Source organism: Copadichromis virginalis, linkage group LG13 (assembly GCF_057382275.1).
Source record: "Copadichromis virginalis isolate Kocher_CV1m ecotype Utaka linkage group LG13, C_Virginalis_male_GT1.1, whole genome shotgun sequence".
Classification (NCBI taxonomy): domain Eukaryota; kingdom Metazoa; phylum Chordata; class Actinopteri; order Cichliformes; family Cichlidae; genus Copadichromis; species Copadichromis virginalis.
In genome coordinates this window covers 4,227,160-4,237,609 of record NC_140630.1, presented here as the reverse complement: position 1 = coordinate 4,237,609, position 10,450 = coordinate 4,227,160, and the positions used below count along the sequence as shown (strand labels likewise).

The 10,450-nt window shown below is 37.6% G+C and overlaps 1 protein-coding gene and 1 pseudogene across 1 annotated transcript; both read right to left on the bottom strand.

Moving 5' to 3' along the window:
- Nucleotides 1–370: 370 nt before the first annotated feature.
- On the bottom strand, nucleotides 371–6,958 carry LOC146695085 (uncharacterized; annotated as a pseudogene).
- Nucleotides 6,959–8,541: 1,583 nt separating this feature from the next.
- Nucleotides 8,542–9,429, bottom strand: LOC146695084 (uncharacterized). The gene is made up of 2 exons (XM_085478521.1): nucleotides 9,270–9,429; nucleotides 8,542–9,154 (listed from the first exon to the last, which is right to left on the bottom strand). Exons 1-2 carry the CDS (start codon nucleotides 9,377–9,379, stop codon nucleotides 8,542–8,544), a joined length of 723 nt encoding a protein of 240 aa, XP_085334647.1. The 5' UTR covers nucleotides 9,380–9,429.
- Nucleotides 9,430–10,450: the final 1,021 nt, after the last annotated feature.

The following is a 10,450-nucleotide window of genomic DNA, read 5'->3' as shown; positions in this document are numbered from 1 at the left end:
AAAGTGTCCAAAGCAGTTTATAAAATCAGTTATAAAATTATTTAGACAGACACTCCAGCAGCCTGTCAATGCATCCGTTCAGCATAAAATCCACACTTTTAAGCTTAAATTTCAAAACTAACATTTTAACTACTGATTTTATCTATTGTTCTGATTTTATCTGTTTTGATTTTATATACTGTTTTGTTTGTTTGTTTGCTTGTTTTAATCAATTTTAAATCATGCTTTTTATTTGTTTTTGTTTCTAATGTCTCTGTAAAGCACTTTGAATCACCTTGTTGTTGAATTGTGCTATACAAATAAACTTGCCTTGCCTTGCCTAAAAGAAACAGAATCAAGTCCACATCAGCCCACCTGTCTGTGCTGTCAGTCACACTCTTCCATCAGCTGAGCACAGACATGCCAGCAGCTTGTCAATGCATCCTTTTCGCATGAAAAAAAACAGAATCAAGTCCACAAAAGGACTGAGCAAAGAAAAAATCAAAAAGACGTCATGAAAGGTGATTGTGGGAACAATCATTACAAAGTAGTAAAAGAACAACAGAATCAAAATTCCTAGACTTCTACGTTTCTCCTCAGTGGGCACTGAGGTGGCAGCAGGCAGGGCTCTGAAGGTCCGAGCTAAGCAGAACATGAACAGAGGACCAGGGAGGGCAGCATAAATAATTAAATGTCCTAATTCATGTAAGACTATGGCAAGAGGGACACTGACTATACAAAAAGCCCAGACAAGGACACAGACCAGCACAGAACTCCTCGTTCGTCTGAGGCAGTCCAACAGTGGATATGTGATGTATAAAAACCTGCAACACAAAAAACTCCACAAATTTGTATCATCACAGTGCAGAATAATTTGATTCTGACTGTAAGGATGCTTCAAAATACAATATAATGGTCAGAGACATGCAGGTACACACACTAAAAGACAAACAGGTACCTTTCCAGAGCAATGCACATCCTGAAGTACAGACTGGCCATCACACACGAGAGGTGAATAACAACAGGTATGCTACTTCCTATTCTTAATAACCAAACAATCATTATGCAGATCTGGATTACATTAGAAGTGAGGAGGTTTGTGTAATAGATGACAGGGACTGAACTCCTTCGCACCTGCAGGGAATATAAATGAATATTTAAATTAATACGAAATGAATGCAGGAATAAATTTGACATGCCGTTTATGTTTATATGCTCTCAGGCAGCGCAAGGAGACTAATTCATAAAACAACTATGAACATTTCTTTCATATTGTAGCAACCTTTGTAAAATCAAAGTGTCTCCTGACTTCCTTGCTTTTCAGACTTTTATCTGATGTCAGAACTTCTCTTTTTTAAACGTTCTTATGGTTGAAACTGCTGGTGCATGTAAAGCACCAGAGGACAAAATACTCACTCGGGTGATTTCACAGCACTACATATAATTTAAGTGTAAAACATTTAGAAGTGGTATGAACTTAAAATTCTGATTGACTCAGTAATATTGGTGAACTGGTAAATGGAAAAAGTGCATTTTGTTTAAGTCACACCGTACATGTGATGCGTGTGAATGCCGGCATGTGTACGCTTCCATGTTTGCTGCCCACAGGGTTTCTCTGTAACACTGTGAAAAAGTAAATTACTGCACATTTAGAGGAACAGTTTGTCACTAGGATGGTATCTGTACTGCCAAGGTGCAGCTGATGGAGGTCTTATTGCTCGTTCACTAAAAAGAAGAAAGTTCTTTCTGCTCCCAAGCGGCTCTTCAGAGTTTTTGTTTCTTAAATTAATTTAAAGTCAAATTATTTGAAAGATGAATTATTAATATGCAAAACAGATTATATGTTTATAGATTATATAGATTATATTAAATGATTATTGTGTGGCTTTTTATACTTACATGAAGCAGAGTGCTACAAAAATACATTATAAAGTACAAAAACAAATACCCATCTTACTTTTATAAAGCGTCCAATATCTGATAGTCTGTAAAATATTTTAACTTTTTAAAAGCATTTCCATCTCTGAGACACAAACCAGATCCTTTGTTCCCAGCCGACACGTCACTACAAGGTACCACTGAAACTATACTTATGCACTTGATGTTTGTATCTTACAGAAACCTGAGTTGAACTCTGCTGTCATTTCTTTTTCCCACAAAAAGTGCTTCAAATATATATATTCCCATTTTCAGACCATGAAAATGTACACATAGTTAGGCCCATGAATTAATCCTTAGCAGTGGACATGCATGTTATCACAATTTCTGAGAGTCAAGTTTTTTGTCTTTGCTGTGTTGAAACAATGTTGATTGTTTCACTTTAGTAATTAATCAGCACAGTTTTACAGTTAAATGAGCTCTTTGAAACACCGTTTGTAGTTCACGGCTTGAGTGTTGTTAAAGTCTAAATTTTGGTGAAATGTCATTTTACACATTGACATTTTTTATACTAATAGGCAACTTCTACAGTGGAACGGAACACTCTTTTAAGTCTTTCAGTAAGCAAAGGGTTTTGGTTCAGAATCATACTCTGCTGCTCATTTAAATTATTTGAGGGTTGTGGGCATTTGCTCAACCTGTGAGCTAAATCAGCACTAGTAAGCTTGAACTCGAGTGTAAAGGACTAATTATTTAATTTTAATGATCCCTAATTAAGTCATTCACTTCCTTTATTTATGTATTTATTTCACTAACTCTTCAAATTATTCACATAGAAAAAAAGTTATTTACTTACCACACAACAAATCATCAGTATGGTCAAAGGAAGGCAGACACACGTGTCGATCCACATCATCACTTCTAGAGCATTCTGAAACTCTAGATGCTTTCCTGTGATAGGGTTTTGTTGGAATCTATACACTTTTGGTGTGGCATAGAAAATGATTTAAAAAAAGCAGCAGGTTAACATTGTTCTTATGTAGTCATGAAATTACTGATTATGTTGGTAAACAAGCAGCAAAGGCAACTGATAATAACGTGGAATAGCCTCAAATGTGCTGGAGAATTAACTTTTAACTTTAATTAAAGTTAAAAATAAAAACAAAAGTTGGCACAGAATAATAAACAGTGGTGGTGAAGGGAGGGATTATGGAATTATAAAAAACCACACAATTTAGAGTCGGTTGCTAACACTGGATTAAAACTCAACTTAATTCAACCTTTATTGTGAGTGCACATAGAGGTTTACAGTTATTTGATTAACCATAAATTTCAATTCAAATAACTTAGAACTAATATATAACTACTTTGCATTACTGATCTTGATAACTTTACATGCCAATGTTTAAAAATGATTCAGAAATTGCTCATAAAATATCCCTGCACAGCAACAATGAAAACAAAAACACCTCTAAGGAGCTTCAAATAGTTTTTATAACCTTCATGATGGCAGGAAATGTTTTTGGACTCTGTGACAGGGCTTGTCAATTACAGCTTATTGGGTCAGATTCTCAGAGCAAGGAATTTAGCTGGACCAGGAATTTTCAGCACTCAGTAAGAGCATGTTGTGATGAACCAACACAAATGTACTGAAATAAATCTAATTCAGTTCTGTCAAAGCTATCAGTGCACTAACCATAGCAGTAATACATATGAATACATCTACTGCTGCAGGCTCTGTTTTAAACCAACACATGTGATTAGGCTGCATGGTTCACATTGCACATTGTGTTGCTATGCAGGCTACAGTTACGCTGACATTCTGTGGGAGAAGTTATTTATATTAATTAGTCAAATAGATCGACGAGGTACAGTTAGTGCATTACCAACACACACATTCACAAAAAGCTGCTCACTCCAAGCACAAAAGAAAAGAAGGTAGTGACTTTAATAAACTATCTCCAGATGTTCTAATTCAGTCAGTTTCTATGTTTTTTATAACTATTCCTCTCTTCAGGTAGAAATAATATGAACATGTATAAAATAAGTGTCGCCCTTACTTGTCTCAGGACTGTTTCCAGCTGAACCGTTGGGTAAAATCTGCAATATGACAAGTTTGTGTTGAACGAGGAAGTTGTGGTAACAAACTTTATAATCTCCACCCCGTACTCACTGATGTTCAAACTCACAGACGCCCAAACATGAAGCCAGCGAGAGTCAAGATATATTTTAACTTAAATGATCAGTACAACAACTAAGCTGCATCGTTTCTGTTCTGCTGATGGTTTTATTTTGCTTTACAGTCACAAAAGCACATGCATTTTAATCAAGATTTTTACTCAGTCCAACTGTTGCCTAAACCAAAACTCAGATCCAGCAAACTTCAGGGATATATATCAAAATATCAGGGATTAAAAACGTTGTCTGTGAAGGTTCTCAGTCATCCAGGTCATCGTAGTCGAAGGAGTTTGCAAAGAAAAGCGTCTGGACTTCTTTAAGTTACTTGAAGACGTTTCACCTCTCATCCGAGAAGCTTCTTCAGTTCTAAGGTCAAATGGTGGAGAGTCCCAGATATAAACCTAGTGGGAGTGACCCCCCACAGAGGGACAAAAGGACCCCCTGATGATCCTCTAATCACCTGAGCCAAGGTGTGAAACTGGGTGTGGGTCCCAATCAGCCAGAGTTTCGGGTGAGTTCATTGTGAAACCTGGCCCCACCTTATCATGCGAATTCCTGAGGTCAGATGGCCCAGGATGTGAGTGGGCGTTAAGGCGTCTGGGAAGGGATCTCAAAACTGGATTATAGATGGCAGAGAGTTGGTGTCGTAAACCCCGCCTCTGTTCAAAGATGGTCGCTCACAGTGGACATAGATGGCTTCTTTCACTCCTCTTTCAAACCATCTGTCCTCTCTGTCCAAAATGTGAACATTGGCATCCTCGAAAGAGTGTCCTTTATCCTTAAGATGCAGATGGACTGCTGAGTCTTGTCCTGTGGAGGTGGCTCTTCTGTGTTGTGCCATGCGCTTGTGAAGTGGCTGTTTGGTCTCTCCAATGTAGAGGTCTGAGCATTCCTCGCTGCACTGTACAGCATACACCACATTGTTAAGTCTGTGTTTTGGCGTTTTGTCTTTCGGGTGAACCAGTTTTTGTCTGAGCGTGTTGCTGGGTCTCAAATGCACCGGGATGTCATGCTTGGAGAAAACTCTCCTGAGTTTTTCTGATACACCGGCTACATAGGGGATGACAATGTTGTTGCGTCTGTCCTTCTTATCCTCCCTCGCTGGTGTCTGGTCTTCTTTTCTGTGCCTCTTTGCTGACTTTAAAAACGCCCATTTAGGATAGCCGCACGTTTTGAGTGCTTCCTTTACATGTGTGTGTTCCTTCTTTTTTCCTTCAGGCTTAGAGGGAACATGTTCTGCCCGGTGGTGTAGGGTCCTGATTACTCCAAGTTTGTGTTCTAGAGGGTGATGGGAGTCAAAGAGGAGGTACTGGTCCGTATGTGTGGGCTTCCGGTAAACTTCGATGTTGAGGTTGCCGTTTAAAAACGTTGTGACAGCAAACATGACATCAGCTCCTGTGACTGTTAGTAAAAGTTTTTATTCAGGTAGAAATCTGGTCTCAAAGGTGTTTCCATGGCACATTATCAGCAGTAGCAGACTCTTAATACATGTGACAGTATTTTTACACAAGCTAGTACACATTGTTGAATAGTATCTTTATAACAGGTTATAGAGGGAGGCAAAAGTAGTCGTATCTTTACTACAATCATCGAGTGGATAACAGTAAACTGATTAAAGAAGAACAGAATCTGCTGCTCTTTGAAAAATAAATAAATTCTGGCAGTATTCATTTAAATAACCATATAAATGAATTACAGCTAAAATTAAATCTGTATTTCAGTTTCAAACTAAATAATTTCTGCAGTTTTGGTGAATCTATAATCTCTTATTTAACACTCAAAAATTTATGTCTAACAATTATATTTTCTTGTATAATGAGCACAGAGCTGCTTTTTGATAAAAACACTTTCCTTTTTATGGGAATAATTATTAGAACATCACTTGTGAATTAAAGCTGGAAATACTCCCAAACAAATGTAGTATATATATGTGTTTTTCTTAACTTTATTAAAACCTGCAGTTGGCAGCTGCTTTATGAAACCATATTTGTGACTGTATGAACCTCTAACAAACTTAATCTTCCTGTTTGCACCATATTAAAACCCACAGACCCACCAGATGAGAGTGGCTGAAGTGGCGACAAACACCTTGTTGATGATTTGTAAAGATCGCTATCTTCAGTCAGAACCTGTGACCTCAGAGGTGTGAACTGAGACAGGGTGTGAAAGTTCTGACACATCTGTAGAGGTTATTAAGCTTTTAATGCAAACTAACTTACCGGCAATATTTTGTTTATTTACTTTAATAGAAAGAGTTGAATAGAATAGAATAGAATAGAATAGAATAGAATAGAATGCCTTTATTGTCACTATACCAATGTACAATGAAATACAGAGAATCTCCTACTGAGTGTAAACATGTGGGAGAAGAAAGGGGGGTGAGGTGCACAGTTTCTGCAGCACTATATATATTTGAACAGTATTTTGAAAAAAAAAAACAGCAACAAAAAAACAAAGAAGAAACAAGGCGCAGTTTCCAAGGCTGTCCATACCTGAAGCCTTGGAAACTGCTAAGCCATGGCTCACAGCCTTGGCCAGCTGCTTGATGAGGTACACCAGAGAGATAGAAGGCAGGAGAATAAACCAGCCGTTCTCCACAGAACCAGCCAATTTGTACTCTCAGTGGCAGGGTAGGCAGGCCTGAACCCTCTCAGTGAAATCACTGACAACACTGGCTATGGATACTGACTACGGAGTGTATCAGTTGTCAGCCACCTCCTGTATATGGATGACATCAAGCTGTATGCCAAGAGTGACATCGATTAACTGATCCACACCACCAGGATATACAGCAATGACACTGGATGAAATGTAGTCAGATGATAACAAAGAGAGGGAAGGTAGTCAGAACTGAGGGGATCGAACTACCTGTTGGACTTCCAGATACAGACGGACAAATGGTGGTGGCTACCCAACTGGTCATAGTGGTGGTAGGCACACAGAAGAAGACGACTGTAGTGATAAACGTAGCGGTTCCGAATGACAGCAACACCAAGAAAAAGGACCAAAGGTCTGCTAGATGATTCACATCATCTAGCAGACCTTCTGAGGGTACTTCACGTAGTCTTGGTAACCAGCTACGGGGGATTCAGGTTTCAAGCTTCACCATAATCCTATCTTTCAGGTCAGTTCCTCTATTCCTCAGTCCGCTCCAAAGGCGTGTAGTCTTACCACTAACCTATCCAGCTCCATACTGATATATATATAATATTTAATCACACTGGTTTTCAGTACTCAAAGAGTTTTAGAAGGCTAAAGTCTAATATTAGCTGGCATAATGTTAGCTTACAATGTTATATTATTGTTTAGCCGACTCCTGTCAGCTGTCCAGAGATGGCTGGGTCTGATATCTGCTGATGATAACCAGCTGCGACAATATCAAGAATAAATAAACATGGTCCTGATTTCTTATGTTCGAACACTTCAGGTGAGGAGGAACAGGAGGAGATGGAGATGAGGAGAAGAGAGTAGTGGTGGAGTAGAGGAGGCAAGAGAAACAAAAATATTGTTTGAAACAGATACTGATTAGAACTTCATATAACTGATACTACTATTCATTTCATGCAGCGATGTGCACATGACGTCACATATCTCTCAGCAGATACCCCTGTTTGTTAATTGTCTGGCCGGTTATATTAAGTAAACCTTAGTTGTGTTTTTGTTTAACTGGCTCAATGAATATTAAGCTCATAGCTCTTTTGCACACATCTCTGTTTCACACTTCAATATTTTGTCTTATTTGTTGTCTTCATTTATTTATTTGTGCTATTTGTATTTTTATCTGTTCTGTTTCTATTGTATATATTAATCGGCATCTGTGTGTGGACAGCAAAGAAAGAATTTCATTGCACAGAGAAATGCCTTTTTTTCTATGGACACATGACAGTAAACACTTTGAATCTTTGAATGTAAAATACTGTGAATAAACACAATGTATTTTCAGTTCTGTGTTGTTTATAAATAATAATAAAATAATAATAATAATAAAGATAATAAGAAGGAATGCAACTTCCAAGGACAATATTTATTCATTTATTTATTTTTGATAATTCAAAGAAGATTTTAACAAATGAGGAATTCAGGTATTTTACTTCAAATGTTGGGGAAAAAAAGGTAATTTTTGCACATAAAAACCTGCAACCATAAAACATCTTACAACAATAACAATTGGAGGAGTTGAATACAAAGCTAACACAGGAAACCCTTCACACCTACAGGAAGTTTAGGATCACCAGTTAAACTAACCCTAATGCAGGTTTTGGACTGCAGGTATTAAAAGTACCTGACGAGGGCGCTCACAGACCCGAGGAGAACATGCAAACTCCAAACTCAAAGGCCCCAAACTGGATATGAACCCAGGTCCTTCTGGCTACCTCACCACCACGGGGCCTTTAGAAGAAATTATGAAACAATTTCTACTTTTAAACTGACATCATCCAACTACTCAACAAAACAATTCTTACAGCCTGAGGCTTCAGCTGAAGAAAGACTTTGGATGGTGTTTACTTATCTCACACTTTCCTCTTCATCTTCCCTACTCTGGGATTTTCTTTCCTCTTTCCCTTCATCTCTGACTACATGATCTGACCTGTCTGTGCTAACATCAGTAACATCTCCTGTGTTGTTGCTCTCCATACTGCAGCAGCACAGATGTGCCAGCAACCTGTCAATGGGTCCTTTACATATGAAAGCAAACGAAATGAAGTCCAACAATGAACTTAAAAGAAATAGGATCATAGTGATAAAATCAGTAGTTGTGACAGAGTGAGGTGAATAAAAAGTCAAATTTAGTAGACGCAAGTTAAGAGTTAATAGAATGACTGCAGGAAGGTTTATAAGAAAGTAATTAAGCAGCAACAGAACCAAGGTTCCTACAGTTCTTCGTTTTTCTTCAGTGGGCACTGAGGTGGCAGCAGGCAGAGCTTTAAGTGTCCCAGCGAGACAGAAGATGAACAGGGGGGCAGGGAGGGCGTTATAAATAATTAAACGTACAAGGTCATGTAAGACTATGGCAACAGCAACACTAACACTACAAAGGACCCAGACCAGAGTACAGACCAGCAGAGAACCCTCAGTTTGTCTGAGGCAGTCCAACAGTGGGCAGGCGATGAAACAATACCTGCAACACAAAACAGACAGATGATCAGATTATCACACAGAATAGTTTGTTTCTGAACGATGCCTCATAGTTCAGTATAATATTCAGAGACATGCACACACACACGCACTGGTACCTTTCCAAAGCAATGCACAACCTGAAGTAAAGACTGGCCGTCACAGCAAAATAGTAAATGAAACGTGCAATGTTGTTGTAATGCAGTATTTCCTCCCAAAAGAACATCATGTTGCGATAGATTAGAACGGTGATGATGAGGTTTGTGTAATAGATGACAGGAACCTGATATCTTTGACCCTGCAGGAAATATTAATTGAAACCACATTAATACAGTAATAAAGATTATATAGTCATAAGTGTAGATTAATGTGTATGAAGAGTAAATAAATAAATAAAATATATTTAGTTTACTTCTTAAAAAGTAAGTTACTTGTATGTTGGAAAAGATGAAAAATAATAATAATTACAATGTATTGTTTTGAATTAATTATTCATACACCTCAAAATAATCACAAATTTCAAACACTCACATCGGCACCTAGAATATCAAATTAATCTGACTTGCATGTCCAGCAGAAACAAAACGAATATTTAAACACAGCACCTTCCTGCCTGATCACAGTGAAGCGAAAGTGCGGGAGATATACTAAATATTTTTTAATTTAATTTCATTTTTCAATAAGAAAGTAAAATTTGGTCTCCAGGATTTAGAAAGGTCAGATGCAGAACAAACAGGAAGATTAACAGAAGCAGTTACAAAAAGTGAACAGCAGGCGTCCCACTGTGTCAACCTGTTTTCTTTGACTATAACAGCAACACAGATGAGTGACAACCAGAACCAAACAAACCTGGTATCTCTCAAAAAACAGTGTATATAGAATTATATATTGCAGTTACTGAGAATATTACAGAGAATGATCACAGCTACCTTAAGACATATCTAAAAAAAATTAAGTGTTGACTGTTTTGCTGTAGAATAACAATATAGTCCGGTGCAGAGGTCACTGAATGGTCTAAAAATGTGAGGCTAAAATTTAGACCCAACATGTGTTTTTTTCTTCAGCCAAACTGCAAACATGTTGAACGTCTACATGAGATTTTGGCTTTAAGGAGTTTCATTTATTCACTCATCTGTATGTCAAAAGCCCAACAGTTAACATGGGACGTGCTAATTTATGACATGACTGTATCTGGTTCAGTGAAGTTGAATGATTAAAATTTTTACTTTACTTTTGCTGCACCAATAAAATAATATGTTAAGAATTTATTATTTTATTCTCTATTCCTACACTATTAATG